General features: G+C 40.5%; 1 protein-coding gene across 2 annotated transcripts in view; it reads right to left on the reverse strand.

Moving 5' to 3' along the window:
• cd276 (CD276 molecule) overlaps positions 1 to 27,921 on the reverse strand; it is a 107,698-nt gene that overhangs the window by 22,301 nt on the left and 57,476 nt on the right. Inside the window, exons 5-7 of one of the 2 annotated variants that reach the window (XM_041785635.1) lie at positions 19,549 to 19,686; positions 13,353 to 13,394; positions 1,843 to 1,881 (exon numbers count right to left, since the gene is read on the reverse strand). In XM_041785635.1, the coding sequence (XP_041641569.1) occupies positions 1,859 to 1,881; positions 13,353 to 13,394; positions 19,549 to 19,686 (203 nt within the window). In that variant the 3' untranslated portion in view covers positions 1,843 to 1,858. The remainder of the gene's footprint in view (positions 1 to 1,842; positions 1,882 to 13,352; positions 13,395 to 19,548; positions 19,687 to 27,921) is intronic. The other variant, XM_041785643.1, reaches the window with a different exon arrangement.

A 27,921-nucleotide genomic window follows, 5' to 3' on the forward strand; every position in this document is an offset into this window, starting at 1 on the left:
TAACATAGAGAGAGGAGAAGCGTGTCATTATAGAAACCCTAAACTCGCATGCATGAATACAATAAAGCTTATTTTGTTCCCCATGGTAAGGTGTAAATTTTGGTTATTTTCTTGATATTTAGAGAAACAAACACATAAAATGAGAAATTAAAATGGGAAAAACATTTTTGTTTCTCCCAGAAAAGGAGTTAAATAAGTTAAGATCTTGAAAATATGACCAAAATATGCTCGTTATCATGAAGAAATAGTGTAAAATAAAATGTGTCTGCTTAGACCTTTCATACATTATGGACTTCATGCACAGACACACCTTTGCCACCCACCAAAAAAAAAAAAAAAAAACTTCCACTGCATTATTTGAAAGCTATATCACAATCAAAAAATCATGGGTTGAATTTGTGAAGAAAAATAAGGTAATGGAATAGTTTGCGTTTTTACTATCAGACAACTGAATTAATGGTGTGTTCCACTTGATCTCAGAACTTTGCAATTCTGAGATGACAGTCGGATGCGTCATCTCGAATGCCCCCTGAAGACGGACACTCTGAGGAACTTCAGTACCAGAGTTCCCAACTTGTAATAACCGGAAAAGGATCACCCCGAGTGGGATGCCATTTCCAGCGGCAACATCCAAGTTAATGGAGTATAGCATGAAAGAATCATTTGTATTTATAACGTGACTTCAGTCACATTTCTTCATAAAAAATGAAAGAATATAAAAAAAAAAGAAAAAGAAAAATTGATAACCCAGAACCATGACACATCTTATTTTGTGAGTTAATGCTATCAATACATCCCTAATAACCCACCATTTAAAATGGATGTATTGACTGTGACACCTACCCTCTACTGTGTAAGAGGGGGAGCTGTCCATGGTGCTGAATTTCTGGTTCGATACACACAAGGACTGCTTTTATGTGAAACTCTGAGAAGTGATTCTTGTAAAGAAGCATTCTTTACTCATAGAAATCTTAACTGTTGATAAAATAACCATTTTGTAAAATATGCTTTGATTTTTTTAAATAATTGTGACCATTTTAAACTTGCTGTCATGCTGCTTAATGTCCATGTTTTGCATATGATATTATTATGAGATGTTAATGTTACCTAAAGCAGTCTTTTTCTCCTCAAGAGACTTTTTGGGGCCTTTTGCCTGTATTCTGATAGCACAGCTGAAGAGAGACAGGACACATGGGGAGAGAGAGTGAGGAAAGACATGCACCAAACATGCACTGAGACCGGAAATCAATCCCACAGCCAGTGCGTTGCGGACTATAGTCTCAGCATATGGGCACATGCTGTATCAACTGAGCTAGACTGGCTTCCCAAAGACCTTTTAATGGGTTTTATTTAAAATTGTCATGACTGGCCATGTATTCACAAAAAAGCATTGACACGCAGCCTAAACTGGTGCTCTCATTGTAACACCAGAGTGGTCCTCTGCTGCAGCTTATCAGAAGCTACAATTAACTAATTTAAAACTTCATGATGATACGAGTGAAGATGCACAGGCTCAAACATGTAAAAAAAAGCAAGAATCACGTCAAAATTCCTGTTTGGATGCCATATAATATGAAATCGATTTGTTATAGCAGAGCATGACCTTGTGATTCCTAAAATCCAAATATTGAAACTTGTGCTATTCCTGACTGTGTGCTGAATTAATGCAGCCTCTCCTCATTACAGCAGCACTTACCCAGAGCCTCTAGAGACATTGTGTCCTCCAGAGCATTTTTGCTGAGAGCATGAGGTAGTTATGATAAGAGGAAAAAGTGTGACACCTGAGTGACACATAAATACACAGGTGCATATAAAAACACATTAAACATTCTACACACTCACCTTGAATCACTTGGCCTTAGCTTTTCAGCAGTGTCATAGCTGAAAAAAATGGAGAACAAACACGGATGAATATCAAGGCTCAAAATACTGGATTATTACAGCTATGTGAGATATACAACTGCTGTAAAATGGGCATCATGTCAGCATCAATATAACTTTCATGTCTATTGTGTCATGGAAAAGCATCATTAGAGCCTTAGTTGTTGTTATGCCTTTGCCTCCCCTCCTCTTCTGCTCCATCTCTGTGCACCAACCTTGCCATGGCTAACAGGAAGCAGAGGGCACAGCGCTTTATTTAATTAGTCACAGCAGCTGAGTGCTCATGTGGAACCAAACAGGGGAGGCAGATTGGGGTAGTGAGATGGATAGGCACTCTCCCACCGGGCCTTGGCTGTGCTGTCAGAGGAGCGGAGATTACATGACAGAGGGGGGAATGGGGGGGCTCGGATGGCAGGAGGATGTAAATGGTGTCTGTACAGAAGGATTCATCCCAAGAAAAAGGATTGCCTTGACTTGTGAACCCCTGTAACCCCTGTCCCCTCATGAAAACCACTCTTTATACTATTACTTTAGTCAATAATGCAAACCAGGCAGCATTGGGACCCCGATGTTGTTGTGATGCACTCAGTGGTTTGACTGCTTTTATTAACGTTGACAACACTCATTATTCCAAATGATTTAGGAGCTGCTGTTTGCCTTCTGTCTCTTCTGACAATGATCAGGTGGTCTTTTCCTCACAGACCAGCAGATAACCTATGAGAGGTAGAAGTCACTCAGTGTGCAGCACATTTTTAATCAAATCTCTCCTAAACTCCAGGCAAAAGTAGAGAAAATGTGTCAGAGCAACTCCTAAATGTTACATTACCCCAACTTAAAGGAAAAAAGAAAAGAGAGAATAGCACAACAGAAAATTTCCATTTGTACATAATTATGGAATTCTGTGTTATGTGAAATCTATATGAATAATGTGTACAGTGGTTCATAATTCCCATTCTTACACATCCAATCTTAATTGGCTTTCAACAGCAAAATCTCATCCTTGGAGAAAACTCAACAGTAAACATGTAGCTTACTGTGTGCTGCTGAAACAGCAAGGAACATGAGTGCGCTGGTTGAATAATGTGTTTGCAGCTACCAAGCAATGTTGTGCAGGGAGCTCTTTTAATTAGCACTCTTGAAGTTGTCCTGTGACCCACATCTAATAATGAAGGCAACATGAATGTTCTATTTACATATCTTTAGTCGGTAATGTGTGACCGTAGGGAGAGCCCAGTGGCAGAGTATGTGATGCCAGTGAAAAAGGGAGGGCATGTCAAGCAGAGCCGCCTGAGGCTGTTTTCCAAGGCCCACTCAATCTGAACTGCAGCAATGTGGAATGGTATGTTAGTGACCTGCAGGTCTGTCAAACTGGGTTATTTTTAAGTATGCTGCATGCAACTTTTTTAATAAGGCTTGGTCTGGTGATGCCGTGTATTTCAAGAATCCAATTCCAGGATGTTTTCTTCTCAGTATGACTTTACATTTTAACCACATGATTAGCCTTACACTTGCTGTCCTAGACTGTGCCTCTAGAGGTATGCAAACACAGTTATTACAAAATGAGACCTTGTGTAAAAGCATAATCTCTTGTCATATCACTGAAAAAAATCTCATTTTTTCTTTGGAGGTATTTTTATATCTTTCACAGTCTGCTGAGTCAAATAGCTGATCAGCGTGCTGCAGGCAAAAAGAATACATGTGTGGTAGAGAGAAGAATGTCAAAAAAGGTGCTTCTGATGAACATGCAAAGCAATGAGAATTTTCTTTTAAAGTGTTCACTTGCCCTGATATTGTTTTTGTTTTCTTAAAATTTGCTAAACCACATGGCCTAAATGGCACTGCTGCTATGATGCCTAGCTTCCATACAGCAGTGCAGACCAGCTTTTCCTTAAAGAACCAGGAGGACCTAACAGCCTAACTGGCTGGCTGTTACTATTAAAGATCACATATTTTACCCCTTTATGACACTTTTATATTGGTCTCAGACGTCCTCAAAACATGCCTGTTAAGTTTGTTTTTTTAAAAAAAACTTAGTACTGGATTTTTTTTATGTCTAAAAAGCCCTGTGTTTCAGCCCTGCTCAGAATGAGCTGTTTCTGTAGCTTTAAATGTTAATAAGCTGTCTGACTCTGCCCCTCTTAGGAAATGGTTGTGGCTTAATGGATGTGGCTCTCCTGATCTTCTGCTCAGGTGCCAGCTGAGAGGAGGGCAGAACTTTCTTCCGAGCGGGGAGGGCCAACCGAACCTGGGGGCAGTGCTGACTCCCCACATGACGTCATGAGGGGAAAACCTGAGACCAGCTTGTTTCAGCACATATTTTCTGAAAGGTGAATAAAGAGAGGGGAGGAGGGAATGGATTTTTCTGATTCTTGGGGGGATTGTGGACAGGCCAGGTGAACATATTTTTGCTAGAAAAGCCTGAAAAAGTGTATTTTGCATAATATGTGACCTTTAATATTGACAAGTACCTCATACAACCTCAGAGTAGAAATATTCCCTCAAAGTAAAGGTCAGACTACATATTTTTTTTGGTCTGTTATGACGGTCACTAGGTGACCACAGAGCCATTAATATGTGCTGTGACTTGACATAGACATGACAGAGTGCATGGAGGTACACTAATAACCAGTGCAAAAGATGTGATGATGCTGTAGAGAAGAGGGGTTCGACTACACCTGGAAAGAAGACTGTAAACAAACATACTGTAATTACTGTACTATTAAATTTCTGTTTGTCCATCCAAAAGTCACAATAATGATATGCTAGGTTGATGCTTATGTTAATGGCTGTTACCCAACTCTCGCCAACATTTCTCTCTTCTTGTCAATCATGGTCGTCCTTCTATGACACATTACAAAGGCAGAGATGTTGTTGCCATAGCTTGACATGGCAACAACATATGTCAAAAAGCCATAGCTTTTTGACATACTTTTTAGTCTCCTGGTTCCACCTCACAGCACCACCTTTCCCTCTTCAATGGTTTGTCTACATTTGTGACTTCTGTGCACGTTCTGAACTCGTAGAAGGCAGGACAAAAATCAAACATAGTAGACTTTCTGTTGGGAGGAGGAAAGATGTCTCAAAATTGTCCTTTTTGTTGTTCACTAAACAGCAAAAGCTGGAGTGCTAATATCTCAGTGTACACATTTTGGAGTTGATTTTTACTCCCAAAGTGTAAGTTTCACTTAACTCTGAGTGAAATAGTCTTCAGTGTTAAGAGTTATTTGACAGTGTTGATCCAATCTGTATTATTCCAGCTCTGTAAGGAGTCTATTACAATGGCCCCCACTCATTGCCATTTCATATCTGGGATATATGTAGGTGAAGTTTTCCCCTCATGCCCTTGGGCCATGTTTGAGATGTGTTTAAATGTGTTCTGTTTTCTGTTGTACAGTGATCCCTGCTGGAATTCCATTGCTCATGTTTCTGGTGGTTTGTTGTTGTTCTTGATATAAGATACTTTGCATCATGGGTGAAGTTATCCACTGAGTCAGCGTTATACCTACTGTTAAATTTAATTACATATAAGGAGACAATTACCTGGCTTTGACTTTGTACCTCTACTTTGTACAAGACAAGGGGTTCTCGACCTGATCACAGGTATTTATTGTGAAGTGGCAAGTCGACTGAGCATGATGAGTGCAATGAGATGTGTTTAACAAAACGATGAAATACTTAAAGGGATACTCAAAGTGAAAGGGACAAACACATCACTGTATTACAAGTATACTTTAATGTGTAACACTGAGTGTTATAAATCAACCCTACGAAAGTTCAAATATTAACACTTTTCCAAAGTGTAAATTTAACTCTGACCTTACGAGAACTTGGGGCTGTTAAATTTAACACTATGAGAGTTTAATAAACAATGACAATCTTGCTGTGTATGACACACGAAACAATGTGAAATGACAGACAGGTCCTGAATAATCCTGCTGAAAGCATCTGACCTGGGCTTTAAGCTAAGGTCAGACTACACGTCAAACTCTCACAACATCCCTGTCTTTATGATGTGTCCTAGAGGGACTACAGATTAAAAAAGAGAAATGATGGCAAGAAAAAGACACACCTTAGCATTCTGGTTAGTAACAGACATTAGAATCAACACCTTAAGGTTCATTCACATATAATTGTTTTGAAAATGTTCATTTAACTTTAAAATGTGCATTGTATGGTTCAACCTGAGTGTAGTCAACCAGTAACAACTGAGAAGTAGACACACATTTGATATAATTTATTAAATCTGTCCTCTAAACTTAGACTGAGGACAAATTGATGGAATCTACAATGGAGTATATTTTTGGAGAAAATTAAACATTAAATATGTACAGTTCAAAAGAAGGTAGAGCAATAACCATCACTGAAATATTTAAATGGATCAATTCATGCACTCAACATGCTATACTTAAAGTCCCATGAGAGACATAAGGTGAGTATTATGTTCCTCTTGCATAAAGGTTGTATTTTTAATGCTATGTGAATAAGTCAATAGACAAGACAGAGGGAGAATATAATAAGCACAGAGGTGACTTTGATTCGGGCACAGCCGTCCTTGTTTCTGTCTGTCTGTCTGCTCAGGAGTCACCTTTAGCTGGCTAGCTTCTTAAAATCAACACAACATTTAAGGTGATGAGCTCCTGGGCTTGAAGCTTTAATTTGATTTTAGCAACTGTCATCCATCTTTTCAGGGCCGGCCTCGGCATGAAGGAGTCATAAGAAGGAGAAGGGTGGAGCTCCCTTATGTGATCAGATTTATAAATTTTGAAATTCCCTGACTTTCCAACCTTCACAGGACCTTGCTTCAGTTAAGGAGAGTTAATAAAACCGTTTTTCACATGGAGCTCCTTCCTCAGAGGGCGTGCCAAATTGTTCTTTCCGACAATTCTTTGTCTATGAAAGAACTGGGTCACTGACTAACACTCTCTTCCAGTGCCTTGTTGCTAAGGCCCTGACTCCTTAGAGTCCGGGATTTAGGGAGACAGGGGCTAGTGCACACAAACTAAAGCCAGCTTCTGACAGGAGGAGCTGCACTTGCGTGACTGCAGCCCCCTCTAAACAGCACATCATGCTCAGATTACTGAACACATTTCAGGGAGGAGGTGGGGAGGTGAGGAAAGAAGCCTGCAGGATGCATACACACTGCACCTCTCTAAATGTGAATGTATTTAGTGCATCAAAGTGCTTCCTTCTCTGTATGGATCATGTGTGTCCCTTTGCCCTTCAGTGCATGTGTGTGTGAAAGGGCTGCTGTTGGCTGCAGAAAAACCAGAATTTGCGCTGTGCTGTTTGTTAAACATTATTTGCTTCTGCTGTAAAGACGACAAAGGGAACTCACCCCACTGCAAACAAATGGGCCCAGGTCCCTAGTTATCACTGGTTATTGTTCGAATCAGGCTGGCTTTGAAAGGGGAGGCGCGCTCTCCTTTGGACAGCTCATTAAGATAACACACAAACGTGGCTCCCCATCATCCTGGGTTTATTAAAGTGGGGCTCATTTCATCTCCATTGTCTCACACAGGAACCTCTGCCTTTGTCAGCGCAATTGGAGCCAGATGGCAAAACAAAGCTGCCTGTCTGGAGTGCTTACAGAGTGATCTCAAAAGGCAGGGCTATTAACTTGACTTCACCAGCTCACCGCCCACAATGCCCACCTGGATCATGCAGGTGCATGGACGGTGACGAGAGGCGTGGAGAGCCTGTTGTCTCATCACTGGGGTACAAAGTCCCACAGCTCTGTTCCGTTCCCCCCCGTGTTCCCTTTGGCTACAGCTGAACTATGAAGTCTCACTAGTTGTGTGGACGGCTGACCCTGCTCCTGGCTGCACGGATCTCTCTGAAACATTCATGAGAGAGGAGTTAGAGAATAAAAGTCATTGTCCCCCCTTCACTCAGAGACTCTCGGTCACCTCTCAGCTTATTAAAATCACATGGTATTAACTTTGCCGTTCACAGAAAGGCTAAATAATTCAATCAGACTAAAGAAGGAGTCAAATGAATAACTCTAATGACATTAACGCTTGAGGGAGAACTGTTCAGGTTTGTGGGGGTGGGATGAAGGGGTAGGTGCTGCTGAAGGTGGGCAGGCAGGCAGAAGAAAGCTTGCTCTGCTTTCTAATGGGGAAATTAATTCTTGACTCATAAGGTCACACTTAACAAAATATCACATAGCTCTCACCACAGAAATAGAAGCGCACGTAGAAGCATAGGTTCTGGTCCACTAACATCACTAAAAAGCACAATGAAAAACAGAATAAAACCTAGAACCTCTTTCAAATGGGAATACATAAATCTCATGAATATGTGCAGTTTTTAGCGAGAGGGTACTAAAGACAAGCTTGAGATTGTGAAATCCTGAGTCCTTTAAGTAGATTTAAAGTGATACAGCCAACATGGATATGACATCACCTATCGGTGTCTGAAGCCAGGTTTTGAAGCCCATCAATGCGTTTATCAAAATGGAAATGCTGTCTCCAGTAAGTTTTGGTCCACCCAACAGGCAACGAGGCAGAGTTCAGACCTTCAAACCCCAAGTGACCAGCTACAACTCACCCCGTCAGTCAGATCAGCTACACCACTAATCATGCAAAACTCTAAGGGTCACATCCACACACAATTAACTGCAGGCACTAGTAGCACCAGGATTACAGAAAGCACATTACTGGCAGACTAATCACTATTAGATTTTTACTTATGTTATAAAAATACAATATCTAATACGGCTGTTAAAGGGACTTTTGTAGCCAGTTTGCTGCAAGGAGACACCTGAGGAGATGCAAAATTTTATATTTCTTCACTTGCTTCTTTTTCCAAAACCAATTTTCCATATGCTTGTAAAAAAGGAAAATTTGTTTTCTTGGCTTTTTTAAAAGTAACAAAATCTTATTTGCTGTAGAAAACCTACTAACTTGTTACTTAAATATTTGCCCGTTTAATTATTTCAGACAAAAACAAAGAGTAAAACACGCAAATCACTGGGCCAGACAACCATCAGACTTTAGCTCTAGAAGCACTTTGTATTTTTAATGCTAACTATGAAATGTTAAAGTGCAAACACATTAATTGAAGTAAGTGAGCATGTTAAACATCAGTATGTTTGGTGTTAGCTTTTTAGCTCAAGGCACCTCTCTACTTAATTGCAGCCTCTCAAAGCCCCTAGCAGGCTGTAGTAGACTCTTGTTCATCTTTATTTCCTTGTTTAAATGCTCAGCTATGAGCACTTTGTGAAATGTTTTGTTGCTGAGGGCAAATTTTCTAAAAATGGTACAAAGCTCCTGGTGGGTGTTCTGTCTATTGATTGGTTTAAACTAGTCACATTTTAAGAAAAGTGTCTTGGAGAAGCCAGTGTAGCATTAAATGGAGGGCTGTGACAGATGATACCTGTCTGTTTGTTTCATCATAAAAAATTCAATACAATTCCAGGTGATGACAGTATGCACAACGTATTTCAGCCAGCTCTCAGAGCAAAATCATTCTGTCTTGGTCAAAGTTAAAACTTGAGAGCAAGACATGGCAGCACTGTTGTTGGAATTTTGTGGAACTTAGAAAATGTGAAACTTGTAACCATTAAATTTATAGACAAGATAGATTTCCGTGTTATGGCTGCAGCTTTGGGGGTTGGGGGGGGGGGGGGGTAATGAGTAATGTAAAACAGATTGTTAGGATTGTTAAATTACAGGGGTGTGACGAGACTCTTATCTCACGAGACAAGACGAGATTATACACTTTTTTTAATTTTGGAAAAAAATACACCGGTAGATAATGTGTCCATTTTACAGCTGAAAGTCATAATTTCAAAGCATTCAGGTCTATTCAGAAATGTTTAAACTAACTCCTCTTGTACTGAATAAGCTATCAATGCTTACACACAGTTTATCTTGTCTAACTCTAAGTCAAACTGTACATTTTAATGCTCTCCATATCAAACCTTTCTATTTAATAGTCTACCACATCTTTAATTTACTACACTACGCACTCATTGCTACAATTACAATAATAACTAGAAAAGCACAGACGAGCACAGACCTTCGTCATTAGCCCTATGTCCCAATAGTGAAGAATCCTTTAAAAAATTCCTGGATCCGTCCCCATGTGCCCCCCACCACGGCATTTGCCGATTACTCCCTCCCCGGTGGGGTGGACACGTGGTGAGGTAAAGCATTGGCTTCGCTACAGTGGACTGTCATAGTGGAAGCATTGCCTGCCGTTGCCAACAGAAGCACTGACAGTCTCACCCCTGGTCTCACTGGACGACTGGAAGTCGTGGCAGAGGGTGAGTATTACTCTATTCTTTCCAGCATTGTAAGTATTCTCGCTACAATTCGCTGTCTTGCTCTTGTTACGCTCCGACTCATCTCCTCGACTGGGCATGCATCTTTCAAATTCTATAAACTCCAAAACTTTGAATAGCAACACACCCAAAAATGCTGCTGGGATTGAAGTTACTCATGTCCGCCATCTTCTGGTGTAAAGTGGTAACAGCGCAGTCCTCCGCCATTAGCCCTATCTCCCAATAGTACAGAATCCTTTAAAAAATTCATGGATCCAGACGGTGATCTGGATCACTTCCAAAATTGAATCAGTTCTTCCTTATGCCATGTCTGATGTTTCCTGAAAATTTCATCAAACTCTGTCCACAACTTTTTGAGTTATGTTGCTAACAAATGAACAAATTAACAAACCCACCCGATCACATAACCTCCTTGGAGGAGGTAATAATAAAAGCATTTAGATTATTTTGAAAGTACTTTTAAAACAGTTTGTGACAGACTGAAATATAAAGAGCTGCATCAATAAAATCAAACTATTTCTCATCCTCTTTAAGTACATCCATATTTAAAACACTCAAAATAAATCTTTCAGTCAATAACAGAAATAGAATAACAGAAATTGATTATTTTATCATTATGTGGTCTTTTTTTTCTCATATGAGCTTTGACAGTGTTGGACATGACGAACAGATGAGCATGTGTTAATGTGTGCGTTGGTGAGCAACTGTGTGTCTCTGCTCTGCTGTCAGACAAACAGGGATCGTTTAACTGGAGCTAGAACTTCGCTTTTTTGGAGCTAACAGTGGACTCTAAGGAGCTTAAACAGAGTGGGTTTTTGTTTTTGCAAAGTTTACTGCTGCACTATACAATGACCTGTTACACATGTTGAGCTTCTGACTGATGATAGCACAGCCAACAGCAGATGGATGTTTGACTGACAGACGGTGAGACGAGAAGGAGACATGACAAAGCAGCGACTGAATCAAAGTTACAAAGTCACAAATACCAGCACTTTGAGAGAGTCTGCACGCGTATGCTAACTAAATAAACCAACAATTTTAAAGTGACTATGGCGTCTTTGTGATCTCTTTCAACTCCAGTTTTGTATTGTTTAGTGTCAGGAGAGCTGCTGCTCCTAATGTCTGCACAATATCGATCTCCCAAGATAGATTTTTACTCCAGGAGAAATCTTGTGGTGTTTTGATCTTGTGACCCCTTCTAAATTAGCAAGCTCATCTTTCTTTCTCTGCCTCAAACACTTGAATAACCCTGATTAAACCCATCTTTTAAAACTTTCATGACTGACAGATTGATAACTTCTTGCAAACTTAAACAATGTTTTTGTTCAATGTTTTAATTCAGTTTTAATTTATAAATTTTTGGTGTGTGTGTTCAACAAGCATTTTGGCAGACTGTTGTCTGGATTTAATCTGAGTTTACTTCAACAGTAACTTTCTCTCTGCCACTCTCCCAGCTTTGACCTGGGTAACAGTTGTTTTATGCAGTCTCTCTCATCTCAGCTGCTGAAGCTGGTAACTCCTTCAGAGTAGTCATAGGTGTCTTGGCAGCCTCTCTCTCTAGTCTCCTTCTTGCACGCTCTCTCAGTTTGTGAGGATGGCTTGATCAAGGCAGATTTAAACATGTGCCATATTCTTTCCATTTATTGATGATGGATTTACCTGAACTCCAGGGGGATGTTCAATGCCTTGGACATTTTTGTATCCATCCCCTGACTTAAACTTTTCAATAAACTCTTCTCTGAGTAGCATGGTGTGTTCCTTTGTCTTCATGGTGTAATGGTAGAATGGAACACTGATTAACCAGTTACTGGACCTTCCAGACACAGGTGTCTTTATACTAAAATTACTTGAGATTCATTTACTGCAGACAGGTGATCTCAATTTCACCAACTGAGAGTCTACTAGCACCAATTGACTGGACCTCTGTTAAACTAGGTCAGTCAATTTAAAGGGGGTAAATATGTATGCAGTCACTTAATTTGCGTTACATATTTTTGTTAAATTGACATTACTTTATGATTTATGATATCAATAAAAGGTTAAAACATCCAAGGGGATGAATAATTTTCAAAGGCACTGTACACCCCATCGGACCTTCACCAACCTTGCCATTATGCATATGTTCCACAGTTTGTATGACACTATTCTAGTCATCTGAATATTCAAAGCATTTTTTGCACTACAGGTCACGCCTCTTTCACACTGTTCACACACTGACGGCAAAGACTGCCATGTAAAGTGGCCATCAGTATTAGCTAATCCCAGTCATATGCATTCATACACATTCATACTCCACTGATTTGGGGTTTGTGTCTTGACCAAGGACACATTAACATGTGACTGCAGAAGCAAGGGATCAAGCCCTGGACCCTTCAGTTGGGAGACATCTGACTCTACCTATTGAGCCACAGCAGCCCCAAGGAGGGTGGAGTCGGACATATTTCCATCAAAAAAATCAATTCTTGCCTGGTGTCTGAATTCCAGGACAAGGACAGTAGTCCAGTTAAATGACCTAATCAAGCAATAACCAGAGTTGGACTGAACTGTGTATGTAAGAGTAAAAACTCTGTATGTTGAATTAGGGCTGAACGCTTTGGGAAAATAATCTTATTGCAATTTTTTTTCCCCAGTATTGCAACTGCGATTTGATATACGATTATTTCATAAGTTCCTTACATTATTTTTTTTACCAACAAACACAAGCAATACATCATTCTATATTATAAAAAATATATAATTATGATGATTTTGACTTGTATTGTAAACTGGATAGGAATGTATTGAAGGGAGTTATAATTTTTATGTCATCCTCATGTTTAATAAGAAAAATGTACAAAAAATATGTATCTTTGCAGACTATTCTAAAAAAATACCTGTGGATGATTGCTTGATGTGTTATGCATAACAGCTCTGCTGCAAAAAAAAGGTTTTAAACTGCTATTTAACACAAATTTCAGGCTAAAAAAATCCTGAGATTTGAAAATAGCAGCAGGCCATATTGCGATTTAATCTAATTTTCGATTAATTGTCCAGCCCTATGTTGAATCTGAGATGGGTGAATAGTTATGTAATAGGATGTGTTTTAAGACATATAGGAAAATTGTTTATCCTAAGAAGCTAAAACAGACACTGAATCCCTGATGCTTGCAGTGTCTGAGGCTCGACCAGGTGTGGATTGGCTGACCTGTCTTTGACTCCTCTTCTTCCAGCTCCTTGGCCTCTTCAGCTGTGGGAAGACAGAGCAGTCATTATCAGTTGAAGCCTGCAGCACAAAAAGCAGGCACACAATGTAGTCACTTCATCGCAAGCCTATGGTGAGCTGATCCTTCACAGCTCAGAGGACAAGCTGTGTTGAAAGAGAGAGAGGGAGAGAGCTATATGACGAGGAAAATCCACACAATGGTACCCCACCACGTCTCATACCCGCACACACAAGTATATATATCCACACACAGAGCCGTACCCACCCCTTAACCTCTTATCCAGCCCCTTTCACAAAGACAGTAATCACATTAGGCTTTAGCTGCTGGCTTTCTGAAAACCCACTGTCAACAGAGTTAGAGAGGCAACCCCATGAAGGCTGTCACACTCATATTTGCACGTGGCATGCATGCACACTCACATACGCAGCTCTAAAAATAGGACTGACACAGAGTATCCAAGCGGCTAGTATTAATTCTATGACACCATTCCCACCTGCATTGGGCCTGAGATTCTCTGTTCAGTGTCTGATATGTGAGATTAGCTGATAATTGAACAAAATTAAATGTCAAGGCAACACAATTCATTTGTTTATATTCCTGTGCATATTCATGATTTTCTCCAACTTTGACAGCAAAGACTTTAATCCTCTGGGGAAATTAAGCAAAAATCCTTATTATTACAGCAGAAGAAGAGTTTTTCGACTCCACCAGCATTTGTATGCATAAGTCAACCTCAGTGTTGTTTGTATGTTGAAATCAGATTTTATCAAAGAATTAATCGATTCACATATTGCTGCAATATTCACAGTAATTGCATGTATTATTGTGACACCATTACAGCAAGAATTTCTTTGATCATGCAGCTTCGGTTTTTCCTTGCAGACAGATGCAATGGTTAAATTAACCTGCTTTAAATGTGTGCACTTTAAGAGAAAAGAATCCATAAAAAGATATCTGAAAATAAAGCATATCACAGCTGCACGTCACAAAAATTGTGGTGTAACATCCCCACAAATGTGTGAGCCTGTTTTACTTCACCATTTCACTCCACACCTCAAAATCGACCAACAGTATCACCACTGTGGCAGCAGTGCAAAGACCTCAGGGGGGGAAGAGAATGAGGCTCATTTAAAGGCACCTTAAAGTCAGGGTGAAGACGAGGGCAGCCACAGGACAGGGAGTGAGAACTGCTGCCCTTGTACATTCAGTGTGTGACAATTTTATGCCTGTGTTGGCTGCATCCCAAATGTGTGGGAGGGTAGGGGAAGAAGTGTGGTTATGGCTTAAGCACAAGAACTGGACAAACCACATAAAAGATGAGAGAGTCGGGGGGAGAGAAACAGTGACTTAGTGAAGCCAGAAGAGTGTTACTGCTCCTCATCATCCTCTCTTTCTTCCTCTGTTTCCCCTACACAAAAGAGATGCAGCATTGCTGCTGAATGTCTTTGAACATTGCTCTGTCTTCATGAGTATAAGAATAAGAAAATTTCCCTTGTTAGTAAACCTGTAGTCCTATAAATACATTGATTACAGAAACTAATTAATGCATGGATGCACCCTCAACCACCAGCACCAAATTCTTTTTTAATCCTTTGTGAACAATAGCGCATAAAGCTTAATGACAGCAGTGTTTATGCTGAATTTAATTTATTCCCTTTTGCTTTGAAAATCAACTCTTGATGACAAAAATGGAACAATTTTGCTCATCTGAAGAAAAACATGAGGAACAGCTTTGTTTTGCCAACATTTTGATCAGGGATTTTGTATTTGTTTTATACCTGCATTCGGGACAAAGAACTGAAATAAAGTAAGTAGAGGTGTACCGATATTGTTAATACTGCCGTACTGTAGTGAAAGAGGTGCCTCGGTGTCATGGTGGACATGACTGTTTCAAACAGTAGGTTAAGGGCAAAACGTTTATTTAGTAAGAGTGAAGGGAAGTGGTTAACTACAGTTCCAATCGGTCCTTGTGTACCCATCATCCTTTGCACTCCACTCGCTGGCTTGATCCTTGAAAAAGGTGGACATAATAAGTGGTAAGGGAGAATCAGTCTGAGGGCAGACCCAAGCCATTTAAATTTTGTAGACTGTGGAGACTCCAGCAACTTTTAAATCTGATGTGTGGAAGTGTTTGGTTTCCTGGTTTTAAGAAATGAGAAAGTAAAAAAGGTGATGAACAAAAAAAAAACAGTATGCAGACACTCTCCGTCTGTGGTGACACACTTCATGGGGAATACAAACTACATGAGGAGCCACTTGGCAAATCATCACTCGGAAAAGATTTGTAAAGATGTGTGGAGCAGAACGCGACCAAAAGCCAAAAGACTCTTAAGGAAGTGGTCACATTCCCACTTCCCAACAACAGCGTGAGGGCTCAACAGACCACATGGTGTATCAGTGACTGTATCATTAAAGGCCTGAAGCTATTTTTAGTGGTTGACAGCAAAGGTTTTAGAACAGTGTTTTCCATCAATTACATAGACCATGGCACTCAAATTTATATTACAATAGTCTATTTTGCCCTGCCAATGTTACATTTTCATAAAGCCGATGTCAGCACTGCCCATACATGAATCCCTAGGCGGCATACAGAGTGTGGTGCAGACAAAAGTGACAGAGCTTCAGACGCTCAGACTACAGGAGATGAAGCCCTGGAACAATTCAGGTGAACGTGTTCCTCTCTACCTTATATCCATGTAGGATCTGCGACTCCGTATGGATTTGCACACTCTTGCCATGTCTCTCTCACAGGTGCGCAGACCTCCTTAGCGTCTAATTTATTAAACATTACGGTGATCTTCTCGTCTTAAACAAAACCCAGGCATGCCTGTTTGTGAATGAGAAGACTGAGCTTCAGTCAAACGTATCACCTGACAAGAAAAGATTATAGTATTTATAACACAGACAAAACATGTTAAAAACACATTGCACCCACTAATAAGGCATAGAGAGGGAAAGAGGCTATCAGGTGAAAGATTTTCAGTTCTAGCTGGGTGAAACTGTCTCTGATTTTAGTTATTGTTGGATAATTCATAAATCCTTCAGGAGTTAGAGGATACAGCTGCTGTAATAGTCTGTTTCTGTGATTTGATTAATTACCGTTACGTTAACAAGGGGGGAGAAACAAAGTTAATAATAACCAACTATTTCCCTCCAGAATGTAAACTTAGATCGATTTTTTTACTTAACTTTTTAACTTTACTAACTTATATAAAATATTGGGGCGCAGGTGGCCTAGTGGTTCAAGGCATGCTAGGCCCGGGTTCGAATCCGGCCTGTGGAACTTTCCCGCATGTCTCCTCCCAGCTCTCTCATCTCTGTTTCTGATTCTATCCACTGTCCTCCACTATCAATAAAGTCAATCAGCGACGAGGGGCAGTACTTTTAGGCGCAGCAGAGTCGTGATGTAAACAAGCAGCAGCAAGAGCTGGTGCAGTTATGGAGGAAGAGCTTAGAGTGGATGCTGCTAAAGCATCAGTTTTATCAGAACTTGACAACATTTCTTTGTTAAAAGAAGAATAAATAACAGCAGTGAGTTGTTTTCTTTTAAAAAACGTCAAAAGTCAAGTACTTACATGTCTACAGTCGCCATGTTAACGTGTTTTGTTGCTCTGATTGGCCCGTAGAGATGTGACAGACAGAACGTTCACCCAATCACACTCAGAATTTTTTTCAAAGCCTCTGCCTTTTCTCAAACATTTCCTATTGAAGCTTTCCCAGATGGATGTGTAAAACAAATCCATCTGGCGTGCCAGGTTACATATATATAGTATAGAAAATATCAACTCCACCATAAATTAAGGGGTAAAAGTAAACAAGAATACAGGAAATAAAGGTTGTGACACAATTTTCTGGTGGAGATTAGTTTTAATTTAAATAGAAAAACAATATCTTTATCAACAAGTCGACAAGGCAAATGCTGTCACTGCACTTCTGCTTTAATCACGACAAGTGAAATTTAAATAGAATCAAATGTCCGTAGATAGAGCCTCTTCATTTTGCTCTAAAAATACACAAGATTGGTGCATTTGACCTCAAAATGTAAAAAATTTGTTTCCTGGGGGAGCCTACCCCTGAACCCCCCTAGAAGGTTTGGTGTCCCTCTTCCAGTCTCCTAAAATCCTCTAGAGAACACTGTAGAAGGTTAGTGATCACACTGGAGCCAAAGTAAAAGTATATATTTTTGAGCCTAATGCACAGCTATGGCACTTTTTTGCCATGTTGTAACGTTTAGTAAAGTGCAACTGTTTGTTAAATAAATGCCAATGTCACTTTTTCCAAGTCTTCATTTGTTGTTTATCTTCTTTTTAAAACTCCACATTAAATACCATTCCATGGACTTATTTACGAGGTTATTACCGCATCGTGAGATTTTGATACCACTACACCCCTAGAAATAAGTGTTTGCTACTTCTTGAGTCACATGCACACAAAGGCAATTTATGACAGTAAACTGCAGGGGTTAACTCTTTGTGAAACATGGGCACCACTGGGATAAAACCCCTCGGGGAAACAATGCTTCACTCCTGACTTTCATGCATCAGATCTGTCTCATGTCACTTACACATGATCTGCGAGTGTAGGTGCGATTAAATCACATTGCTCATCTAAATGTAAAATGAGATTTGTGGCCCTGGATAGGTCAGGAATATAACAGACAAAGGAAGTAGAACAGAGCGGGATGAAAGAAAATGAAAAACATACCAGGGAAAACATTTTGCCATTTCTAGTGTTAAGACAACACTGCCCCTGGAATTGAGGTTAGACTCACAACTGCAATAACACAACCTGCTCTTCTGTGTTACACTACACATCGGGTCCTTCACATACATTATAACAGCAAAGAAAAATGACTTCTCCACTTTAGGTGACCCCTGGACCCTCGCTACCAAGATAGAGAGGTTGAGAGAGTCCACTTCAATCTGAGCATACCAGGGAACGCCATTAAAAGATAAGACAACCACAATTAAGTTGCACCTCCTGCTTTCTTTCTCTCCCCACTGCTCCGAATATGTGTGAAGAGAAACCTATTTTTAAGCCCCTTCACATCTGTATTCATATAATAACATTCTATCAGGAGTACAAGAGTCTGCTGCATGATATGTGAATAAGTCAGTGCCCCCACTCTCAAGGTCCGTGCTTGGAAAACATCAGTGACTGAGGAAGCATTGCTGGCAGGCGAGGGAATAAGACTTAACATTTCAATAAAGCAGACAGTGGATGACCACATAATCAGTCCAGCCTGTGGTGTTCAGAGCTACAGGGAAGCAAACGCAACTCCTCATCCGCCCGAATGAACAAAAGGGCCCCACAATCCGAGGAGCCTTTTTGCCCATGGGAGGGACTGCATTATATTTTCCTCTTTCTATTTCATTTGATTTCATATGTTCCATGGAGCTATTTACTCTTTCCTCTGAGTCTGTGTCACTTCCATATTTATTTTCAAACCTCTGGGCCCTGGTGCAGACACTGGCTGACCTTTATTTAAATGTCTCCTCCACTCTGAGCAGATCTCATTACAGCAGAGGCTGGTGGCTCCGTACTATCTGTCTCATTTCAAAACTTTTTCTCTGTGCACTTGCGGCGATCCACGGCTATTCCGCAACGCTAATTACTGGACCCGAGTAATGATGTTCCTCTTTGCTGAAGATATGTGTCCCACCATCCAAGATCCTGCCTATACACATTAAGCAGAACTCCCTCTGGATTCTCAAAGTTCCTTGAGCAGTTAACATCTCATCACTGCTTTCTGCTCTATATCTCTCTCTCGCTCTCGCAGTGCCTCCCACATGATCTCGGCAACACGTCGCAATTATGCATATCATTTACAGGCCCTGCTATCTGAAGGGTTTAAGGAGTCATTCTGAATTTTAATGAAGGCCCTAAGAAGGGTTGAAAGGAGAATGATAGGTTAGCATCCATTATTCAGAAAGCCCTTGAACTGTGTGTGCAACAGAGTCCAAAAGAAGCAGAAAATTATTAAATTACTTTATCTGTTAGCACACATAGCTTGGCTGTAGCCTGATATTTCATTACCCCTAATGATGGCACAACATGCCTGGAACATGCTTTCATCTAATCTCAAGGACTGAACATGGACGTTTAACAAAGCCACCACCAATTCAATTGTGCTCCTTCATGCTCTGGTATCCTTCCCCTCCTTCCCCTCTTACCCACCTTCCCTCCTGGCTTCCTCGCAGCTCTCCTTGATCTTCCTGCGGCAGACAGCAGCTAGAGCAATGAGCAGCACCAGCAGACACACGGCCAGGCCAATGGTTACCCACAGAGCCACTGGGGGGAATGCAATGTTCTGACCTGAAGCAAAGGGCAGAGGGAGAAAGCCAGAGAGAAAGGGGGCAGAGAAGGGAGAGTCTCATTATTCACTCTAGCAGAGCTAAAATAAGAGCACAACTGTCACAGCTGCATCCATCACCATTATTCTGCAATTTGACAAATTTGCTGACGGAGTAAGTTGTCGTAAAAATCCTGAATTATCCAGACAGCAGAACTGCTAAAACACAACATGATGACATCGGTGATGATTATTGCCATCATCATCCCTGTCATCATTGGGATATCATCTCCATATCAGGTTTGACTTTCAGAAACAGTGAGACTGTCAGACAAAGCAGAAACGAGCTGCCAAAGAGTTGTTTTATGTGTAAGGGGTAAGAGCTTCTTTACCAGTGTCCAATTAAGACTCTTGAGTCTTTCAATTGAGTCCAGATGGCACATAGCTCACCAGACGCACAAGGCTGTGTTGTTTCACTCAAACAGCATTGGCACAGCATTAAGAGGAAGCTGGCGCTAACTATCCCACCCCCTGCAATCTGCTACACATTGCTCAGATCTGTCATGTCCTCATGCATTGGCTTTAATATTCTATAACTACTCTATGTTTACAATACCATCGTCACCTCAAAGGGAATACAATTCTAACTCTGACTGAAATAGATCTGAATATATAGGTAAGACTGGATGTGCTTATTATATTTCTAACTAATTTAGATAAATAATTCTATGAGTCACTGGAAAAAAGTAGACTTTAAAAAACGATTAAACTATCTTGGCAAGCAGCAAACTGGTGTGGAAAATAAGAACTGGTCAGCAGCACAAAAAAGGATATCAGAGACAGAGCAAATTTCCCTGGGGTGTTCAAAGCGAACAGAGGGAGGAGAAAAGAAAACAGCAGAGCTGCTAAATAGCTGTAAGGCTGGCTGTAGCACAAACAGGCCTCCTTCAGAGGGTGCCCGCTCTGGGCAGATAATAATGGAAAAAAAAAAAAAAAAAAAAGACTGAAAGATGACTGGCATTGGAAAGAGGAAATGATGAAGCATCTGTAAGGACTTGGCATCAGCGATGAAGACAGGCAGACAGCCTATAATGCAGCCCAGCCAAGATGGAGGGCAAAAAGAAGCGTCCTTTTTGAAGGGATGAATTCTCAGATGGAAATCCAGTCCATGTGATGCGAGAAACAAATGTACCTGATTGTCCTATGAAACAGAGTTAATAAAAGGACACAGTTGGCCGTAGAGGGGAGGAAGAGGCAGGACATGTACTTCCCAGTGACAACACAGAGCAATTAAAAAGTGTTAAGCCTGTGTTCTGCTGTTGTTTGTAAAAAACATTTGCTTGGCAGAATTCTTGGGGTGGAAATGTCTCTGTATCCATCAACTGATTGATTATTTTTAGTCCAGACTTATTTTTTAGCACAAATGTAGGATGTATTACCATGACATTTTGGACTGACAGACCTGATGTTCAGGCTTAAGAATTTATCTAATTTATCTAAACAACAAAATTTGGTTTGGTGAAACAGCATCACATATTATGAAAACTGGTGTAAAACACATTCATACCCCCCACCCTCTGTTTATTAATCCTTTATTATTTCTATTCGGCATCATCTTGATCATAATAATCTTAAGCTTTTTTGTGGGATAAGAACATTTATGATAGAATAAGTATAAGACCTATAACATTAGACTCATATCAATCTTAAGAGTTGTGTGATTAGATTAGAACACCCCACCTCTGTAGAAGAGACACCCTCAATCCAAACTGATGTATGCTAAGGACAACCTGGAGAGAGATTGTTCAAAAATGTGATAACTAAATTAACGCTTTCAGTAAACAAACACTATAGAGTGCATATAAGCTATAACTCAGTTTTAATGTCCAAGTTAGCCTTTGTGTTCTTTAATTCCACAGATTTGCAATATGCCCCACCTAAATCCCGAAATAATTTTAAAAATTGTTTCAAACCCCCTCTTATTTTACCCTGAGGTGGGTTGGACTTAGCACTTGGACTTTTCTGTTTTGAAATAGTATGAAAGCATGACCAATATTTATCCTCCATTCAATGGGAAAGAAAGAATTGATCATCTGCATAAAATACTTACGGTTGCTTCTTATTGAGCCATTAAATTTATGTAACTGCTTGGATTGCGATAATGATAGTGTGATTCATTTTGTAGCCATACTAAGTAAAGAAAACTTGTTATCGCTGCTCCACACCCTTAGTCCCTGCACTTACACTTGCTGTTTGGTGAAACCGCAGTAATAGATTAAAAAGAATTACTGTGTCCAACTTAATACAGAGGCAATTTATGCTGAGGCAAATACTAAAATCTGGAAAGAGCACATATACAAGTAGGGTTTTTTGCAATCCAATTACTAGTCATGGTGTCTATTTAGTTGTATGCATATGAATCTTTTCAATACCATCTCTCCATACAAGGGGCACTACTAAGACTGTGCTGCTGCTGTTGCTGTGCAGAATAAACAACCAAATGTCACAGAGAAAGGATAAAATCTGGAAAGTCAATCTTGTCATTTTGATGAAGCTGTGTATGCCTCCCCAGGCTAGTCATGACGGATGGTGCTGTGGCTCGCTGTCCACCGAGCCCTTCACTCTGTTATATTTAAAGAATGACCATCTGAGAGCCACTTCATACCAGCAGTGAAAACACAAAACATGTATGACAGACAAATAATCATGCATGAGCTGTTCACGTCTCATAAAGTCAGAAAAGTAATAAATGTGTCTAGCTTTTTTTGTGCAGGTGAAGACGACAGCATCCTCTTTGTTTCCATTGTCTCCTCATTCTCTTTTTATCCCCACACCTTCCCTCCACACTCTCCCTCCCTCAAGGCAGACTGATAAAGACAAATGCCATAGTCGGCTATCATTGCTTCGCTGGGGCCCAAAGGGCTGCAGGATCATATTTTTCTTTTTCTCTTGTTTGATGATGTGATTTTGTTTTCTTCAGAAATAGATTTGTCTCTAATGGCTCTGTTTACCTATCCTCCCTTTCCCCCATTCCCTATTCCCTCAGTGCAAGGGTATGGATGGAGTGCTCAGGGCTGCACTGTCACATTACCTCGACTCTGCACCGTATAGAGCTGCACCAACCAGGCTAAACTTCACTTCACACATTTAGCTTTTCTTAGATACTGTAAATATTTGACACACATTATAACATACATAAAACCCTGTGATATGTCCTGAAAGACCAATATAAGCAATATATAAGCCAATCCGAATATTAGACCTATAACATGGATTCCCCCCTACGTTTAAAAAAAAAAAAGAAAAAACCTGTTACAGCTGATTTCACCATTAAAAACAGATACTAGTCGAACATAAAAGGATTGCTGCTGATGTGAAAAGTACATTAACTGACAGTAAAGATAGAGTGGATCCTTTCATTTGCCATTAAATAAAGCCTTGAGTAATGATTAAACTTACCACAACTCAGCATATGCAATCTGTAATATTCAAGAGTTTTACTTTTACTGGACTGTATATTTTAATGAGTCAGTAGACTGCACGTTGTAATATTTGCATTTTTGGCACCACCTGCAACACATTTACAATGAATTTTTCCACACTCTTCTGTGATATCACCAACCCACAATGGCTACTTTCAGTCATACATAGAAGTTTTGGTAATACAGTATATGAGTGCTGGGTGATATGGCCTAAAATTTATCTCACTGTGTTTTTATTTTTCACTGTGTGGGAACAGTATTACATCATGGTATAACTAAATAAATAAAAAAAAAAAAACACATTTAAATGCATATTCAGGTTTTCCAACCCCCCTCCTTCTCCCCCTAAAACAACCCTGTTATGAAATGCTTGACTCGTGTCTGTCCATAAGATCACTAAAAATGTTTTTAGAAGTCTCTCTGTGTTCACTTCTTTGTAACTACACCTTTAGTTTAAAGTTTCATTTCTCTCCTGTTGAGATGTGACAAGTTGCTGGTGATAACACATTTCCTGATGTAGGCATTCACAATAAAAGCACAGGAACAAAATAACAACCGCAGACTTTATTTTGAGGAATTTGTTAAAAGTAGCATGTTTATCATTCCTTTAACTTAGCAGAGGTGCTAATAACTGAACCTGTGAGTTACCGTGTTTACAGCTGCCTCTCTGAGCCCGTCTAATGTCACAGCCCACTGCGTTGGATCATTATAGACTAAAATCAAGAATTTGGAAGTTAAAACACAACTTTAAACAGTTTTTTAAGTTTATTATAAGAATCGCTATAGTGTTGGGCTTCAGACAATCTAGGTCAATCCAATGTAGCCTTTTTTAAAGCCTCAGACAAGCTGACAGACACTGCAGAATGAGTATCACTGTATTTTTTCTGCTATACACATTAAACTTACACGAGTTAAACATTGTGTTTCAGTCATTGCTGTTCTTCACGGTAATTACATTGACACAAACAGGTGATGGTCGGCTTGTTCCCTAGCTGCTCTTCAGTGTTGGAGAAAAAGATGCTGATGACTGGACTCACACTGAGGTGTTGTCCATCACATATCACTAAAGCAGGGTGTACACTGTGTGATTTTCCTGCTAATTTTGAGTCACACAACTCACTCTGAAGTCGGGCCGACTTTCAGTCAGATCGGGCATCATTTGTCGTACTGAGTACAGGGGGGTACGACGGCCGACCATGGCCCAACCTACGACCCGCTCCGGACTGATCAGGAGGATTTCTGGCAAGTTTGATATTTTGGTCGTACGACTCAAGACACTTCACAGTGAGAGCAGAAACGTGAGCAGAATAAACAACTTTGGGGGATTGTTTTCCTTTGTAAACGGTCAGACAATGTCCTAAATTACCATGACAACAGCTGGTATAACTTTTTGATGCACCACCGCTATGATAAAAGAAATAAACAAGCAGGAAATATTCCTTTCTGTGGACATGCAGCTGACACAGAGGTGATGCTGTTTATGTGTGCGAGACAGAGAGATGGGGGAGAGAGAGCGAGAGGGAGAGCAGGAGAGATGGGAGGGAAGAAAGAGAGAATATGACTGGAAACACTTCACTCTCAGACCCTGAGACTTTTTATTTTTCTGTCACAGTCCGTCCCAACTTCAGTCGCTCAGTGTGAGTACTCAGGTCGTGCACGACCGTCGGATCATAAAGTGTAAGCACATAACTCGTGCGCGATGGTTGTGCGTCATAAGCGATTCAGTCATACAGTATGAGATGATATTCTGCCACGACTGTCATATGGCCGGCTTGAAATCGCACAGTGTATACCTGGCTTATCAGTGGCATTGGTTATGCCTAGTATGTGCTGGTGATGATGGCACAGCAAAAATTCATCCTGGGGAAGCAATTTTACAACAACGATACCGTTTACCACCGAATGCAATAATATTCGGTACTGCTTTTACATATTTTTTTAATATCCAGATTAGAAGCTTCTGCTAACACTTTTATTTTTGAAATGTGCAGTAAAGCCTGCTTCCAGTGCTGTTTAACAAGCAGGGATATTCCTCACAACTAATCTTTACAGAGCAAGCAGGATCACAGCATCTGCTGGTAAACAATGCCGAACTTATCCCCAAATGTGGCTTTTGTTAAAGGGGTATTTCTCTTTTTTTTTTTTTTTAAAGATTTATTTTTGGCCTTTTTGCCTTTATTTGATAGGACAGTGGATAGAGTCGGAAACTGGGGAGAGAGCGGGGAGAGACATGCAGGAAATAGTGCCACGGGCCGGATTCTGGAACCCGGGTCGCCTGCGTATATGGCATGCGCCTTAACCACTCGACTACCGGAACGCCAAGAGGTATTTCTGAAGTTGTGTTGTATGTGGTACTTGGTAATAGTTTGATATTAGTCAAAAGAGATCTGTCTGCATTGTGCCTTTGAAGAGAGCACACTGAGGGTATAGGAAAGACAGCTAGGCTATACAGTGCTAAGGATGGGTACAGCTGCTATAAGTGATCTAGCTAATTTTAGGTCAAAATGGGTCCAAAAACAATGTTGGCTCAAATGTGTGCTATACAGAAATATTCAAAGCGTTTTAGATTTCCTCCAGAAATCGCCTGTGTTTGGTTCTACTTTGCAGTGCACGAAATAGGCTATGTGTTCTACCGCCTCGGCGCTGATCAGCTGTTTAGGTCTGGGGGCTTTGGAAGAGATGACAAAAAAAAAAAAAAAACTAAACTAATAATGACTGCTTTTAACTTAAGTGACAATTACATGTGGATTCCAATACCAACAAATCATTTTAACAGTTAAAGCACCACCTGCTCTTTAATCATCCCTTCAGGTTAACATCTACGTGCCTGTGCTGATTGTGGTTGCCACTATCCTGATCAACAAGGCAACTCTGCCTGACACAGCGTCTCCTACAAGAACTCATTAATCTACAGTACAGTACTAACATCCAGGGAGTAGAGCAGGGATGGCAGGCCCATTAACTGGAGCCACAGCCCCTGCTAGTGGCGAGCCCCTGTGCTTGCAGCTAGGACACAACACTGAACTGGCATCGTGGGACTACATTTAAAAAAAAAACAAACCACATCAGTTTAACTGAATGTTATTTTGTTGCCTAACAGAGATGATCAAGATTTGTAAGGGTTTGGGTGGTTGATTTTGTATATCACTGTGGTTGAGAAGCAGCTTTTATTTTAAGTATTCCTGTTATTAATTTTTTTAATATTCCTGCCATTACGTGTCCCCTACGGGAGTACCACAATCCACAGCTGTCTGACAATAAGAGGCCACACCAGTCTCATAAATTACAGAAAGATGTAATATGTTACCAAAGCCCTAACACAACTACAAAGACTTATTAAAATCCAATATAATGATTTAATGTCGAAACTTTATTTAACTGAGTGAACACTACAGGACCTTTAGAGGCAATGAAATCTAGCTATTGCAAATAACTTTGATTTGATGAGTCATCGTGTCTATCTTTTGCAGCTTTTCCTTGTGGACAAAGTTTCTCACAATATCCTACATATTATAAAATGATGCAACTAGTTGCTACAGCCATAAATCCAAATACTATTTGCAATGTTTTGTTATAGGTTCTATCGACCACACCTGCAGCAAAGCTCTCGCTACTTGCTGTAGGTGTTTTGTGTAATACAGGAGGCCACAGCAGACTGCTATGGTAAAAATAGATATTTAATGGGGGCAGGCAAGAGTATGATAAAACACCACCTCCATATGGAGCCTCTAACACAGGGCACATCACCAGTGAGAAATGAGGCTCCCTACGTCTCTGGAAGACCCTATAGGGGACTCACAAGGGGCCGGCTTAGGTATTGTTTGGGCTTCAGTGAATGTGAGAGCCAAGCTTTGCAGGCATTTTTACAAGCCTGAGTGTTTTCTCTCCAGCACCTTTGGAGGAATAAAGTGCTCCTAAGACTCCCTTGCCTGTCATCCTGGTTCTGCAAAGTGAAGACAGTGGAGATCAAAGCTGCTTTCTCTCGCACTGTCAGCCCAGTTTTACCTGCCGAGAAGAAACCTAGCCTCTTAAGCTGTGACCAAGGAGAATAATGTCCCCTGACAGAAGGATGGCTCCAGGCTAAAAAGAGCCTCAAGGCTCATTGTAGACAAGCTGCAGGGATGAGGAAGAGGAGAGGAAGAGTCAATTAGGTTTTTCTTTCATTGTCAGGATGAACAACCTGCCCTTTCTCTGCCTGCTTGTGACAATAGAGGAAGAAAGAGGGGACCTGTTGAGTAGGGGTGTTGATCACAGAAGTCGTGCTGGACTTGGGGCTTGCCCAGGGGTTGAGCAGCAGCAGGGCCCGGCCCTGCTCGAGGGCCTACACAGCCACTGAGACCAGAGAGGCACAGCCAGGCCCATGAGTTGAAATAGGCTTATATATCTCTCTGAAAACGAGTCACATGGCAGAGAAAGAGACATTCATTCACACAATACAGTAAGGCTGGGGAAGAACAGTGAAGTGAATGAGATATAAAACTCAGTGAGACAAAACGAGAGCTCACACTTAAATCACATTCACACAACAGTGGTGTGGTGATTGATGCATACTACTTCAGCAAGAGCAAACAGGCTTGCAGACACTGGTGATTTAAACTTCTTTATTCAGTTCCTGAGCAACAGTGTTGATCTCCCAGGAATGAGATTGGCAGGAACAATAACAACAGTGCTAATGGAAAGAAGATGGCCCTGGTGTCAGAGGACACGGATTAGCCAGAATGAAAAACATGAGCATGAATATTAGGATTACATTGAATGAATGACTTTGAATTTGTT

Source organism: Cheilinus undulatus, linkage group 1 (assembly GCF_018320785.1).
Source record: "Cheilinus undulatus linkage group 1, ASM1832078v1, whole genome shotgun sequence".
Taxonomy (NCBI): Eukaryota; Metazoa; Chordata; class Actinopteri; order Labriformes; family Labridae; genus Cheilinus; species Cheilinus undulatus.